Raw genomic sequence first — 16,647 nt, forward strand, 5'->3', positions numbered from 1 at the left:
CCAACCAATCCACTTGTGCCTAGAAGACTACAGATTATACATTCTAATGGCCCATCAGTAAAATATTGTAGCGATGTATATACAGTAAAGCGTACAGTGTATGTTCTGGCAGGCACGTTTGTCAGGCTTGCTCAGCAGATCAGCTGCAGCTAATAGTGTCAACCAATAGTGAAACAACACATACTAGGCCACATCCACACGATTCATGGCATCGTCTCAAGAAATATCTGCATACGCACAAAACCGCTAAACCGACTCAAAACGATGTAGTATACATGCCAAATCAGTATATGCCACAGAGATGCACTAAAAACGGAGAAGAAATTTTGGATCATTGGATCAGCATAAACTTTGCACGCTGCGGTGATGACATCATGGTTTTAGAAAATTAACGCATAGGGTGAGCTTTTTCAGATTTATCCACTATAGGACCCAGTTTAAAAAAATAGTGGTTGAAGGCTCCCAAAAAAGCTGGATCCGTGTGGTTCTCCTAGGCTTTGTCCTATTTAAGTTGCCTTCTTATAGCTTTTCTAATCATGCCACGCTAAAAAAAAACACCGCCATCCTCATCTGACTGATGATGTCCTTTAAGTATATACATTTTGCATATCAATGTTGCGCAAGGGTCCACCAAGTCGGGGGATATTATTATTGCTGCACTCCTGTGCAAGGGTGCATGAATGGGCAGAAAGTTTGAAAAGAACAGTTTAATTCTGCCAACCTTAAATATTGCTACCGTTTAAATCTTTGACGGTAGTGATCCTGACAGAAGACAGTTTTAATCGATCTAACTGTAGTATGCAATGTTTTATCAGAAAACACTCCTTTTGTAGTGATGATAGAGATACAGCTCCCTCTAGTTATCAGTATAGGGAAAAACATGTGAGCTAAGACATGACTTGCATTCAAAGTCAGATGATCTCACCAAGAAATACTCTGGCCGGATCTTATCAATAAGCTTGATAATACTAGAGCTATCAAAATGATACATGCAGTGAAGAGCAAAAACAAAAGATGTACATACAGTCCCTTGTACATACAAGCCAATATATTTTCAGGAGGATCTGGCAAAACAATCTTCTCTATGCTTCCTGTTATGTACGCATGACTTGGCAAGGTTGCTGCCGCAGACGTTAAACCACAAAAGTGGCACAAAGCGCTCAGTCATAATGTGCCAAGAGAGAAACAGGACATGCGACATCAGCATATGCTCATAAAAATGCAAAAACAAAACACATGTAATGTACGCAGTGTTCGGCTGGAAGAATTTATGCTGACTGAGACAGAATGAAGGCTGAAGCAGTTTCTGGAAATTAAGAACACGGGAATAGAGGGGGAATATGCTGAATGAGATCCAGATGCTTAAAGGGATAGGTTAAAAAAAAAGAAAATTCTGTCACCATTTACTCACCGTCAAGTTGATCCAATAAATCTCTATACATTTCTTTGTTCTGCTGAACTCAAAAGAAGATATTTTGAAGAATGTAGGAAAGCAAACAGTTCTGAGGCACCTTTAACTACTTTTTTTATATTTCCTTACTATTATAGTCAATGGTGCGCGAGAACTTAAAATTGCTGCCGTTCTGCCAATTATATCATCTGTGTTCATCAGAATAATGAGATTTATAGAGATTTGGAACAGCATGAGGGTGAGTAACTGCTGACAGAATGTTTATTTTTGGGTGAACTGTTCCCTTAAGATGTAACTCTATAGGTCCATATCTGCAGTATAGGATCTGTAACAGCAATAATGAAATGAAACAGCAAAACTAACATGTCTAAAAGGGTTGATTTTGTTGTTGATGAAGGTCAGCACTGCCTGTCAGGTCCCAAAGTAAAATAAAAAAAACTACTGAAGGATCTTAAGTTCCTTCTGTTTATGTGGAAAATAAATTCAGCAGCCAATGGCACAATCCGAGGTTTCAAGGGAACAAAATAACACAGACATCCCCTTCAAAAACAGTCCAGTCTAAAAGTAATACTTTTAGAGTGAAGTCAGTGTTTATGAAAAGTTACCTGTCTTGCCTTCGAAAAGATCTCAAAGGGCTCCAGGAACATGTTTTAAATTTTGTAAAATTGTAAAGTCAATATATGAATCCACTGTATATGATGCAAACTCTACAACCCACTCTCACAACTATAGCTTACCGAATATCATATATTTTTTAAAGAAAACAGTTTATCAACTTTTTTCTAAGTAAACCGTCAAAAGTCCTTTTACATAGTGGAACAGCTGTGGTTTTAAAGGACACCTGTGTATCTCAATAACACTTTTACTGTAAATTTCATATTTCTAAATATTTAAAAAATAATATATATATATATATATATATACATATATATATTCCACTAAATTAAAAGACAGCTTTTCACAGAACGTGGTTTTGTGATTGTTATGGTTCTTTTCAGTGCTAGGGGGCAGTCTGACATCAAACCTCCATAGACCAAAACATTGCGTCATCACCATGGAGGGGCTTTAAAGTGTCATGACTAAAACTCTGAAGTGTTCTCTCTCCTCCTTTCCTTTTCTCTCCTCTCGGTTTCATCCTGTATCACACACATTCAGACGAACAGGGTCTGTTTGGCTCCCCAGGCACACTCCAGATGTGTAACTGTAATCAAGCTCTCTCTTTAGATGTTACGGAGCATGTTTGCCGCTACAAAATACACAGTCAAACATACAACCCTTTCTCACGGACTCAATGACGTGCAATTACAGGTCATCGGTTAGCATCCTGGGGGCTGTTCATGTAACTACGTAAGTCTTTCAAGTAAGTCTTAATACATGTTAAGGACATTATTTTGTGTGCATTTAACATGGATAGTTGACCCAAAAATGAAAATATAATTTACTCACCTTCTTGCCATTTCAAATCAAGACTTACTTTCTTCTGCAGAACACTAAAGATATTTGGAAGAATGTTGGTAAACGAACAATAGTGGTACTTATTCACTTGCATTGGTTTAGTGCCCATTCATTAGAAGTGAAGTGAATGGGTACCACCGTTGTTCGGTTATCAACATTGTGACTACAAACATGATTTTATTCCCCTTTCATAGACATACAGTTCAAACTTTTCATTTTTGGGTTAACTATTCCTTTAAGATGAATAGGGCTTAAATCACAACAGCATTGTCTGTAAAGATTACCCTTTTACATTGCCAGCACACATGTTTCGAACAAATGTTTCCAGTGTGGTGAGACTTCAACCATAAGCTTCCGAGTTGGAAAAAAACGAGTTTGAGTAAGTGTATGAATGGAAAGTGAAGAAAAGCACTGGGGCATTGGCCATTGCTGAGTGAGGAATGTTGCAGTAGCTGGGTAAAACTCCTCAGGTTATCTCCACAGACACCATGCAGTTTCCTGTGTAAACTGCAATACGGATCGTCTCGACAAATCTGCCGCTCCAGACGCTGCTAACTAAAACTGTCTGTGGAAGAAGAAAGGTATGCACATTCCTTTTACATATGATAAAGATGTTTCATTGTGAGCAGTATAGCCTCTTGTATTTTATTCAACAACTCTGTTGAACTTTTAGGGCACAAACAAGCATAACGGTTACATAGCATAAGTGCAAGTAATGTACATTTTTGATGTGAAACATTCAACAGGTAACCTGTTATTAACAGATAAAATCAGCAATTATATACTGTTAGATCATCTTGGCATTGCTGCAGTTCTGGCTAGGTTTAAAAAGCATTTTCAAACTTGAATTATTATTGTCTAAACAGCACGTGTGGGAGCTTTTATACACTGCAAGATGACAAACCAACTCCTTAGCAGTTTCAATAATAAACTGAGCATCATGATGTCATCATAGACTGTTTTTGTTTAATTCAGGCAGGCAGACGAATGGATATCAGGTCAATTCTTCTGGTTATTTCTGTGTGTGGGCCAGTTTGGGCCTCCACAGTGGATTTGGATGACTATGGAGGTGTGCCCCTCTGGATAAATCGTTTTTTGGGAGAGCCAAGTGTGTTGAATTTAAAAGATCGGATGGAACCAGGATGGTTTCGAGCAGTAAATTCCCAAAGCTGTCCCCTGGATTGCGACTGCCCGATTCAGTGGCCAACCGCGCTTTACTGTGAGCACAGGGGCCTTGATCAGCTCCCCACCGGCCTTCCAGCCCGTACACAGTACCTTTTCCTCCAGGGGAATAACATCACTTCTCTCGACTCCGGAAAGTTTGCCAATGCCACCAAACTGCGTTGGCTGATCTTGGATCGCAACCAGCTTCTGAGCGAGCAACTTGATAACGCATTGTTCTCCAATCTGACCAATTTGGTAAATCTCTTCATAAACAAAAATAGCTTAACAGAAGTGCCAGCTGGACTTCCCAGAGGTCTCAAGCAGCTCCGACTTGCATATAACCACATTGAAAAGATCTCCTTGGGCGTTTTCCAAAATCTGGGAAACCTAACCGTACTTCTGTTACAAGGCAATCGTCTGAAGACCATTGAGGAGGGTGACTTTAAAGGTATTGTTTTCATAGTTATCAAATGATACAAATCATTGTAATAAAAAACACTCTCATAAAGTGATCCTTCACATTTTCTATTTTAATATTCCTTAATTTTCTGGAGTCAAACATATAGACTTCATTGAAGATTTTTCAGCCCATATTTAACATCTTGAAAAGTTGTGGTTTTAAAAATCTAACTGTTTGCATGTATATTATTTTGCCAAATAATCAGTTGACTGTTGTAGCTATACCTCATACAAATGAATGAACACCAAACCAAGACATGTTCACACAATTTAATGCAATGTTAATAATTTGTCAAATTAAATAACTGTAAACCTTCAACCCACAGCAACAGAAGGATTGGTGAAATATAATTCATTAATGATCATGAAAAGAGAATCAAAGACTATTAACTTGGCGTGTATAAAAATTTGACGACGTTCAATCCGGGCCATACGCAGGATTGTAGAAATACTGAGGTCCAAAAACATGTATGTCCCAAACTAAACAAATTCTATTTTCTTGAGCTCCATGTGTGCGTATTAATTGGGAGCGCACAGTCCACCAGCAGATTTGGTCGAAAGATATATTTTTACTTATAAATATATACTTAACTTATATTTACTTAAAATATATATTTATATTTGAGAACCAGACTATTGCCCTATTCTGCGAATCTCAATTCTCAATTTTTCCATACTAATCCAAAACAATTAAAAAAGCCATACTTTTCCAAAATGCGCAGGAACCCTGCTCATTTCATAACATTCTCGCATAAGATACAGACATGTCTATCAAAAGAAAATCGTCTAAAAACACTGTATTAACAATAAATACTACAAGCGAAACTGTAATTTAATTCTGTTATGTCCATGTATCACAATGTTCTACAGGTCTTGGAGCCCTCAATTTACTGGATCTCAATCACAACTTCCTGGAAACGTTTCCTAAAAACCTGCCCCCATCTATCCAGCAGCTTTACCTGTCAAATAACTCGCTGACCGCCCTGACCGACGACAGTCTTCAGGGCTTCAACCGACTCCAATACCTACGGCTCGGACACAACAAGCTAAGGAACGAAGGACTGGAACCCGATGCCTTCAATCTCACATCTCTGGTAGAGCTGGATCTTTCCTATAACCAGCTTACCGAAATCCCTACAGTTCCCATAACCCTTCTGTACCTCTACCTGGAGGTCAACCACATCAAAGGTGAGTGGATGTTAGAGGTGTTTGTGTAACTTACAGGCAGACCACTTCAGAAGCTGTAAACAACGCTGGTCCAGAAGAACTTCCTGTTCAAGAATGTTTTTTAACATTGCTTGTTTGAACGGAATACAACCAAATAAAAATGTTAAACTAATATATTTAAGATTTGATTATTTATGTAAGATTTAAATCAAATCAAATAATTAAACTGGAAGTGCTGCTGGACCAGTGTTAACATCTTGTGAAGTGAGAAAGGGGGCTGGTTCTGTAACACCAGACTGGTAAAACAGCACTGAAACATCTGCTGGATTTCACTTTGACAGGAAAATTCTCACTTCAAACGATCGTTTCACACGTGCCGAACGAAAGAATAATTTTGGCAAGACACAGAATGAACACTTCATGCTTTAGCTATTCTCTCGCTTACATTAACAAAACATTCAATCAGTGTCTTCAACAATTCTGAGAGCACACGTGGCAATTTTCGAGAAAAGTACTGTTGACATATCTGAAGTAGCTCCTGGTTTTTGTATCTATGACACAGACCAAAATAATTCATTGAGAATAAAAAAATTATTACAAATTAAAACACAGCGAATACAAATATTTATGATATTCACATACACAAATTATAAGAAATTTGTATATAATAATTAAAAAGAAAATACAGAGCAGGACTTTTATCCATCAGGAGTTGATTCTTAAAAGGTGGTCATTCCATTCAAGAAGTTAAAACTGTATGAGATTTTGATCAAATATAGTTAAACAGCCATGTGGCTATTGATCAACAGTATGCATAAGACTGCACAGCTAAAGTGACATCATGGAAAAGCAAAGTCACGTCAGAGAAAGACACAGTTTTATTCTGAATACCCGAGGAAACATTCACAATAACATGCATTTAGAAAGTAAACAGTTTCTAAACACAGGTTCAAACACTTGACTGAGAACGGACACGATGTTTGTGTCCCAAACATCAATGTTCTAGAAAGAGACTGTGTTCTCAGACCGATTAAATAATCCTTGGAATGGGAGACCCAGACGGGCCATGAGAAAAATGAAAAATGTGAATAACAAACTTCCCCCCTCAAAACATTTTCTTTCTCCCCTTCTCAGTCTCCGAACCAGTTTTTCACACTGCAGAAAGCCACTCGTTCTGATGAAAACACTGGCCGGCTTGCCTTAGAAAGTAGGTTAGCTGAAGGAGGAGGAGGGAGAAAATGGAGGGAGGAAAGAGTAGGGAAGAAAGTTTGGAAACATCTGTGAACACTCCAGAAGGAATCCACATATGCTAAAAGCACGCTCTGTTCCCCCACCCCTCCTCGGCGCATTGGGCTCAGTTACAGCACACTTTTTACTGGGAGAACTTCAGCAGACATTCGGCCTTACAGACAGCGGTTCGGATTCATTGTTTCTGAACCATATAACAAAACCTCAAGCTATGAATAGTGGTCTAGCAGCTAATACATTCTGACTGCCACATAGTGAAGTATAATATGTTTATTATTAATAAACCACTACCGAGACGTAGAAAACAGATGATTGTTATATTAGTGTGGAGAAAAAAGTTAGGAAAAGTCTAAGGAACCTGTCAGCTTAATAACCAGAAAACAAACAAATAACTTGACAGTGGAATGTACGTATTGATTCCTCTCCTTCCAAAGTCAAGAAATCGTGTGAGGGTGGAGACGCTGTGTGCCTGTTTTCACACATTATTATTTCTAGGCTTCGGTGTAGAGCATTGAAAAATGTTACAAACCTGAGCTGCTTGGTAAATCCACGGTGTAATTTAAAGTGTCTATTAGAAATACAATATAATCTTTTTGATGATTTAAAGGTTCAATGTGTAACTTTTTAGAGGATCTATAGACAGATGCACTATAATATACATAACTGTCTGCAGAGGTGTATAAAGGCCTTACGTAATGCTGTTGGGTTTTCCTTATCTAAGAATGAGCAATTTCTAGCTACATACTATCAGGGATTAGGACAGAATGCAAACAGAAGCAGATGAAGGGTTAAATATAAAACTTATTAAATAAAAAGACAATGGGGAAAACATGAACAGAACAAGGCAAACCCAAACTTCCCACAAGGGGGACAAAACAAGGTTTAGAATAATAAATAAACTATAACTCCACAAACTTGGCAACAGGAACAAGGGTCACCCAAACACGAAGGCATGTAAGCAGTATAGACTAAGGCGAATACATTCAATGAACCGACAAGGGGAATAAGGGACTAAGACAATATAAAGGGAAACGCTAACAAGGGATGATCACAAAGGGAGGGTGACGGGCAGGTGAAGAGAATGAAACACTAACTAGAAGTTACACGAGGCAGGTGAGGGGAATTAAACACTAACGGGGTGCTGGCGGAGAAACAAGGGGGCGGGGCTAAAGGCCACAACACCGGAGAGAGAGCATGGCATTGCAAAAACAAATAATTCCATGCCCTTTCTCCACATAAAACACATGGGTTTGACATGATCCTACCACAAGACTCGAAAACCAAGACAAGGAGAGGCAGGATCATGACACAAACAAGGCGGGTACCCTTACATGGAATTCTCCCTGTTGTTTCTACAGAAGCCCTAAATGGACAAATTGCTTTACACAACGTGTTTTCGTAAACACGTTCTCTCCTTCGGCAAAGAAGTAGACATCTGTTCTGTCTCAGCCACCGCAGAGATTTGAAAATGAGGGGTGGAGTGAGCAGTTGGTTGTAATTTGCATCAATTTCATACACTGGACCTTTAAAAACTACAAAATGCAGCATTCACCAGTTTGGGCACAAGAAACCAAGCCACATAACACATCTGTTCTGTCTTCCAGAGTTCAACGTGAGCAGCTTCTGCAGGACAGTGGGACCCACGTCATATTCACGTATGAAGATACTGAGGCTGGATGGAAATATGCTGGAGTATCACAAGCTGCCGTCTGATTGGGTGTTCTGTCTACGAGTCATCCACAACATTTATGTTTGATCTAATTAAATAAGATATTGTTTAATAAACCTTTTAATCTTTTTTTAAATCTTTAAAATGCAATAACAATTTGAATGATCCAATTATTTTCCTATTAATCAATAGCTTTGTGTCTGTTTGAACACACATTGAAATGTCTAAAACTAGGTACAGTGTTAAAAAATAAGAATCATTTGACAGAACCTTACCGTTTTATTTGACATAATTTGACATACTTTTCAAATACAGTACAAATGTCAAATTTCTGAAATTGAAAGCAAATTTACAAATGACGTGTAATTTTACTTAATAAAATGTATTATTCAATTTTGGACATTGCTGTTACTTATGGATATTTTTTACAGTGTAGAATCATTTAAGGAGGTTATATCAGCAGGCTTTTTATTATGGCCTAGAAATCATAATATTTTTAGTAACAAAATAATGCTTTTTATACTGAAAAATTATGATTGCATGTTCTTTTCGGTACATTGTAGTATCTGAATACTGCCAATAAATGCTGCTGTCAAGGCTTAGACATTCATTACTGGTGGTTTTCATTGATCAATGGTCAGAGTATTGGACACACTTGGACATAGACTCAAGTATTTTGGCAATCTTCAATTATTAATATTTCCAAAAACACTGCATGACACATACATAAAATTTACCAGTCTTTCTGTTGGCCCCATGTTTTTTCTAGATGGAAGACCCTCTCACTCAAAACTTGAGTATTTTCAAGTTTGAACATTCCTAGAAAAAAACAACATCTAATCATTGTAATAAAAAACCACAATGTTTTCCAGTTTAGTACAGATGATAAGAACATAAAATAAATATGACTGTTGGTATGTGTAGACAGAAAAATAATTTGAGAAAAGATGTCAACGTCTTCAAACATCCTATGTTCACCACAAATTGGTTTGGAACTATAGAGATATAGATGTGCTGATCCAAAGCATCAAAAGGTACTTTCTACCTCTTCTATTTTATATCGACCTCACAATCCCATTAGCTGTGACTTAAAAAACAAGAGCTAGTGACTTTTCATTACAACCCAATCTCAAATTAAACAAAATCAGTAGCTGTTTTGAATTCTATTCCGACATTAAGTCATAATAGTGCTGGATCACACACTTCCTAGGAACCGACTCTTCCGTATCTAAAAAAATAGATTTAATGGCCCATGTGTTCAAGAGGCCTAAACTCCCTCTGGGTCTTTCACAGAGATGTCTGAAGAGGCAAAGCAGCAGTCAAGCATCAGCTCGGTTTGGACTCTGCATTCCCCATTAGCAGAACCATGACAACAGAATAAACCTGTCAATGCAGTTTCTTCTTGAACTTAAAGCAAACAGGATCTCAGATGAACAAAGGAAAGCCAATCGCATATACAATCATAGGAACCATAACAACTTTTCCTATAACATCTAACTCTGTTGACAACCAAACAAATACATCCAAATTTCACAATAAATCCAAATGTTTCATTTTTATTTTAGTTATGATGTTAGGTTGAGTCGTACATCGCTATTGGAACACATTTTCTATAAACCTTCCAGCTATATGAAGAAAACACACAACCAGGCAAAAGATACAAGCCAAGAATTTTGTATAGTGAATGATGGGGTAAGGAATAATATACAGCTGTGTTGTGTTAGAGTCATTAGTGAGGTAAGACAGATACATATCACCTCTGAACGAAAAGACTGTCCCATACAGAAACAGAACTTTGGACCAGGGGTGCTACTGGGGCCTACAGCATCCCCAAAAGGCCATTATGAACAGATATATTAGGAAGGAAAATGGAAAAACTTACGATAACTAAAATTGAAGCCATTTTTCATTACCTCCTGTGAGATAAGTGCTGCTAAAAAACTGTCGAATCATTTTCACGTTTTTCGCCGCAATTTAGTAATGCACACCAACTCTACGTGCATAGACGTTCTGTGAAGATGAGTTCTAGCTTTGCTTTAGTGACCCACTTCCCAACATTTTGTCTGACTGACTCAAACCCAGCAGGGAATTATGCTGCTTTTTACCTGATTCGCATAAACCATACACAATGTATATAGTGACTTGTGGGGATCTGTCTGTGTGTCAAAAACAGCATTACATCAACAGGACCCCCACCACCATAGACATCATCAAAATAAGTTAAGCCACAACTGCATTAAAAGTCTGGAATTCTGGGTTTTATTAATTCAAACTGTTGTTGTTTTTAAAGAAAGGCTGGGTGGGAAAACGTACTCGGTTACTTACGTAACCTCGGTTCCCTGAGATACGGGAACGAGTACTGCGTAGCAGGACGCTATGGGGAAAACTCCTTTTTCTCCGATGACTGAAGCAATTCAAAAGCGCAGTGAAAACTGCACGGTGATTGGTTGGAAAAAAGCAGAGCTTTGAACCAATCGTAGCGGAGCTGCCGGACCAATGGCGATGGCACCCGCCAAAATGGGCGGGGCTCATGGCTATATAAGCGGACACATCGCCGTAGGGTCTTCAGGTTACTTCGACTGAAGCGACGACACAGCAGCTCGTAGCACGGCAAGGAACGCAGTACTCGTTCCCGTATCTCAGGGAACCGAGGTTACGTAAGTAACCGAGTACGTTCCCTATCGATACTTCACTCGTACTGCGTAGCAGGACGCTATGGGGAACAAGTATAATCACGCCGTGCTACAGATGGAACGAAAAACATAAATGGTCTCGGAGCCTGGGCTCGGAGACGGAGTAAAGCAGGGAAACCCTGAAAGCGGTAGAGGCCAAGCTAGAAGGTGGCCTAGACCGGTTATCGTCCCAAAGTAATTAAGTGCTGGCGTGGCCATAGCCATGGCTCAGCGACCTAATTCAAGCAGAAAGGACCCGGGCCTGAAGGGCCGGAACGTCCAGGTTATAAAACCTTGTAAAAGTGGACGGCGAAGCCCAGCAGGCCGCCGCACAGATATCTTTTATAGAGACACCGCTATACCATGCCCAGGAAGAGGCAACGCCTCTAGTGGAATGGGCTCTAATTCCCGTGGGGCATTGAAGGCCCAAGGAAGAGTAAGCCAGCGATATAGCCTCAACTATCCACTTCGATAGTCTATGTTTCGAGACCGAGGACCCTTTGGTGCGGTCACCGAAGCACACAAAGAGCTGTTCCGACCGTCTGAATGGGGCGGAGCGCTCAAAGTATATTCTTAACGCTCTGACTGGGCAGAGCAGACTAAGCTCTGGATCCCGCTCTGAGGAGGGGAGAGCAGAGAGCGAAATAACCTGTGCTCTGAACGGAGTAGAGAGCACCTTAGGTACATAGCCATGTCTTGGTTTGAGAACGACTCTGGCGTCGCTAGGCCCAAATTCCAGACAGGATGAGCTCACAGAGAGAGCCTGTAAGTCACTCACACGCTTCACCGATGCTAAAGCGAGAAGCAGAGCGGTCTTGAGCGTCAAAGGACGGAGGTCCGCAGATAGCAGCGGCTCAAAGGGAGGACCCTTTAGAGCCCTCAGGACCGTGGGCAGATCCCAAGAGGGAACTGTAAGAGGGCGAGGGGGGTGTAGCCGCCTGGAGCCCTTCAGGAAACGAACGACAAGATCGTTCTTGCCCACTCCTTGTCCTCTGATGTGGGTATGTGAGGCTGAAATAGCCGCCACATAGACCTTGAGTGTGGAAGGGGCACGGCCGTTATCCAACAACTCTTGTAAAAATGACAGTATCAGTGATACGTCACAGGACACTGGGTCAGCGCCGCGTGTTGTACACCAGGAGGCGAAGACAGACCATTTGAGGGCGTAGAGGCGTCTAGTAGACGGAGCTCTAGCTTGTGATATGGTGTTCAGTACGCTCTCTGGGAGGTCCGTAGGCTCCCGTCGAGAGGCCAAAGGTGCAGAGCCCACAGCTCTGGCTGGGGGTGCCATATCGTGTTCCCTGCCTGAGAGAGGAGGTCCCGCCTCAGGGGAATGGGCCACGGGGCTGCTATTAGCAGCTGGGAGAGATCTGCGACCCAAGGCTGGTTCGTCCACAGAGGGGCTACCAAAAGCACTCGGTGAGCTTGATCCCTGATTCTCCTGATCGTCTGCTGCAAGAGCGCGATCGGGGGAAAAGCATAGAGGAGCCGGTTGGGCCAAGCGTGGGCCAAGGCGTCCTTGCCCTTCGAGAAGTACGTCGGGCAGTGAGTATTGTCTTCTGAGGCGAAAAGGTCGACTTCTGCCTTGCCGAAGAGTTTCCAGATTTGTTGAACCGACATGGGGTGGAGCGTCCATTCGTCTGAAGGAACATTGCTCCGAGATAGCATATCTGCTCCCCGGTTCAGTTTGCCTGGAAGGTGAGTTGCCCTCAGTGAGCGCAGATTGGACTGGGCCCATTCCAAGAGGTGAGAAACTAGGGAAAAAAGGCGTCTTGAGGAGAGGCCTCCCTGGTGATTTATGTAAGATACTACCGTCATGCTGTCTGATCGGACTAAGACGTGACGATCTTTTAGCACCGGTAGGAAGTAGCGGAGGGCCAACCATACTGCCTGCATTTCCAGGTAGTTGATATGGAGGCTTCCTTCCTGGTTCGACCAGAGGCCGAAGGCCGGGTCGCCATCGCACAGAGCCCCCCAACCCGTGTTGGAGGCGTCTGTCGTGACCACTTTCCGACTGGATGTGGAGCCCATGGGCACACCCTGCTCTAGCCAAAGGGGATCTTTTCACGAGGCTAGGGCGGTTACGCAGGCTTGATTCACCACAACACGCAGTCGACCAAGACGCCAAGCGTGTGGAGGAACTCTGGGCTTCAGCCAGTACTGGAGGGGGCGCATCCGGAGGATGCCCAGACTCAGTACCTGAGATGCAGAGGCCATCAGACCTAGCATTTTCTGAAAAACCCTGAGGGGGCGTGAAACCCCGGGTGTGAATGAGGCCGCGAGCCGTCGAATGACCAGAGCTCGGTCTGGAGAAATTCTGGCGGTCATGCGTTTTGAGTCGAAGACTGTTCCCAGGAACAAAATGTTTTGGCTGGGTGACAGTGCGCTCTTGGCAAGATTGATCCTGAGTCCCAGGCACTCCAGGTTGCTGAGGAGGAGGGATCTGTGAGACTTTAGCTCGTCCTCCGACTGGGCTAGAACAAGCCAGTCGTCGAGGTAATTCAGAATGCGGATTCCCTTCTGTCTGAGAGGGGAAAGAGCCGCGTCCATGCACTTCGTGAAAGTGCGGGGAGCTAGAGAAAGTCCGAATGGAAGGACCGTGTATTGATAAGCAATTCCCTCGTAGGCGAATCTCAAGAATCGTCTGTGACGAGGGGCTATCTGAATGTGGAAGTAAGCATCTTCCAGGTCCAGGGAGAAGAACCAGTCCTCTGGGCGTATTTGCGAGAGGATCTGCTTCATCGTGAGCATCCTGAAGCGCCGTTTCATAAGGGCGTGTTTCAAATGCCTGAGATCGAGGATGGGGCGGAAGCCGCCGTCCTTCGTTAGAAAAGGCCCCGCACTTACAACATTGCATTTTAACAAAACATTTTTGCCGGCACCCGGAACTAAACGGGGTGACCTGGCAGACATGAGAGCAATCTTTGAAGGAGGGCCGGCTGGAGCGGGCCCTGTAGCCTTCCTCTTCCTCGCATAGGGCTCAGGATGGGGCCTGAGGCGCAGGGTCCAGCGTGATCTTTGGCCGGGGACCTTGTCGCTGAGGATGCGGGAAGCGCCGTCCAGATCGGGAGCGCTGACGGTTGTCAGCTCCCGAAGCCTTCTGAGCAGCAGGGGTTCTTACCGGCTGTTGCGTCGAGGCTGGCTTAGGATGGCTCGCCACCGGCCGAGATCCGGGTCTTTTAGGCAGAAAGTGCCTCATGGCTTGCGAAGACTTCTGCGCTGCCGTGAAGCGTTCTGCGAAACCCTCCACCGCCGGTCCGAAGAGGCCGGTCGTGGAAATAGGAGCATCCAGGAAGGGGACCTTATCCGCATCCTTGATCTCCGTGAGCGTCAGCCATAGATGACGCTCAAGCACCACCAAGCTGGCCATGGATCTGCCTATCGCCTGGGCCGTGGCCTTGGTGGCGCGTAGAGCAAGATCCGTCGCGCTCCGTAGCTCTCTGAAGAGCGCAGGGTCAGGGTCGGACTCATCCATGCCTTGGAGGAGCTTGGCCTGATAGACCTGGAGCACAGCCATGGAGCGAAGCGCTGAAGCCGCCTGGCCTGAGGACGAGTATGCGCGTCCAGCGAGGGCCGAGGTGGTCCTGCACGGCTTGGAAGGATGAGACGCTTTAGCCCTCCATCCGATGGCGGCGGGCGGACACAGATGTGCGGCCACAGACTCATCGAGGGGGGGTAGCTTCTCGTATCCTTTTTCCTCTGCGCCGTCCACGGAGGTGAGCGCAGAGGAGGAAGAAGGTCGAAGACGGGCCGAGTAGGGGGCGCGCCATGACTTCGTGAGTTCGCCGTGAACTTCTGGAAAGAACGGTGAGTTACGTTGACGAGGAGCCTGACGGCGCCCCGGCAAAAACCACTCGTCCAAGCGGCTGCGAGAGGGTTCCTCTGGGGGAGACCACTCCAAACCCAGCTCGTTGACAGCCTTCGTGAGGACCCGGAAGAGCTCGGAGTCCGCACTGGGGGCGTGTCCGCCGGGTTCTGGAGACGGCGGGGTCATCCAGCGAGCCCGCTAACTCCTCCCCGTCTGAAGCCGCTAACGACATGGCGTCGTCATCCTCCGGTTCGTTTCCACCGAACGAGATCATGTCACAGGCGGCCGCCAGTGGACGCTGATCTGTTCGGGTGAAACAAACCGGGGAAACATCTCTCTGCGGGGAAAACGAGGCACGGCGTGCCGGCGTGAGCTCGCGTTTCCCCGAGCGCTTAGCTCCTCTACCCCGCTGCTTCTGTCGCACAGAGTCCTGTGCGAGCAGCGGCGGCGGAGATCGAGGGGCGGAGTCACTTTCTGAAAAGAAAGCTATCCGCGAGCGCAGAGAGGAGAGACTCATACTCTCGCAGTGAGAGCATTCCGTCTCTTTTAGCGCGTTCTCTGCGTGGGAGAGACCCAGACATGAAACGCACTCGTCGTGACCGTCGACAGCGTGCAGGAAAACCCCACACGAGCGACAGGGACGACGCGGCATTGTAGCGCAGTGAAAACTGCACGTAAATGCCGCAGGAAATTTGCTCTAAACGCTCTCTGAAAAGAAAGCGTGAAAATTGCTCTTTAGATTCGCCGGATAGCGGCAGGGAAAAGACCGGCTGGATCGCTAAGCCGCTCACACGCGAAGACGCCAACAGAAGCCGCCGGAGCGAAGCCGCTGATGAATCCGCTGGAGCGAAGGCGCTGAGCCGAAGGTCGAATCCGCTGCAGGTGCTCTCTCGACGGCGAAGCAGTCAGTCTCGGGAAGCGAAGACGAGTCGTCGCTGAAGGAGAAGAGATCTGAAGACCCTACGGCGATGTGTCCGCTTATATAGCCATGAGCCCCGCCCATTTTGGCGGGTGCCATCGCCATTGGTCCGGCAGCTCCGCTACGATTGGTTCAAAGCTCTGCTTTTTTCCAACCAATCACCGTGCAGTTTTCACTGCGCTTTTGAATTGCTTCAGTCATCGGAGAAAAAGGAGTTTTCCCCATAGCGTCCTGCTACGCAGTACGAGTGAAGTATCGATAGGGAACTATTTACACGTTGTTAAACTGCCTCGTAATTTCATTCAGGGTGGCAAAATGTGCATGGCTGGATGGTTTCATAGATACATTGCGTGTCATGTAAGTGTATTGTATCCATGATATTTTGCTGCAAAATTAATGTCACGCATCACAGTAAGTGTCAATGTATATGCAATATTTGCTTTGGCAGCAGCAAGGTTTCACAAGTGTACAAAAAACGTTTGTAACGTTGGTTTTGAGTTGTGTTTGATGTCCATGCTGTTCGTGTCTTGCTTTCCTTGCACACGTTACCCTGCCTTGTTTTCATTGTTTAGTTATGTTTTGCCCTGTCTTGGTTGATAGTTGCCATAGTAACTCTCATGTGTTGCCATGTTCGCTGATTAGCTCCGCCCCTGTCTCCTCTTACATTAGCTGTGT

The 16,647-nt window shown here is 44.1% G+C and overlaps 1 protein-coding gene across 1 annotated transcript; it reads left to right on the forward strand.

Annotated features, from left to right (window-relative positions):
- Positions 1–3,291: 3,291 nt before the first annotated feature.
- Positions 3,292–9,182, forward strand: LOC306909803 (lumican). The gene is made up of 4 exons (XM_079483845.1): positions 3,292–3,447; positions 3,842–4,478; positions 5,360–5,677; positions 8,509–9,182. Exons 2-4 carry the CDS (start codon positions 3,854–3,856, stop codon positions 8,658–8,660), a joined length of 1,095 nt encoding a protein of 364 aa, XP_079339971.1. The 5' UTR covers positions 3,292–3,447; positions 3,842–3,853; the 3' UTR covers positions 8,661–9,182.
- The last annotated feature ends 7,465 nt before the right edge of the window (positions 9,183–16,647 follow it).

This window comes from Barbatula barbatula (genome assembly GCF_947034865.1).
Source record: "Barbatula barbatula genome assembly, chromosome: 20".
NCBI lineage: Eukaryota > Metazoa > Chordata > Actinopteri > Cypriniformes > Nemacheilidae > Barbatula > Barbatula barbatula.

What these genes read in the sequence shown, in the direction of transcription:
- LOC306909803 (XM_079483845.1), top strand. Translation starts at nt 3,854, where the DNA reads ATGGATATCAGGTCAATTCTTCTGGTTATTTCTGTGTGTGGGCCAGTT. An exon ending in TGAGGAGGGTGACTTTAAAG is followed by an intron (nt 4,479 to 5,359) that starts GTATTGTTTTCA and finishes AATGTTCTACAG; the next exon opens with GTCTTGGAGCCCTCAATTTA. An exon ending in GGAGGTCAACCACATCAAAG is followed by an intron (nt 5,678 to 8,508) that starts GTGAGTGGATGT and finishes TCTGTCTTCCAG; the next exon opens with AGTTCAACGTGAGCAGCTTC.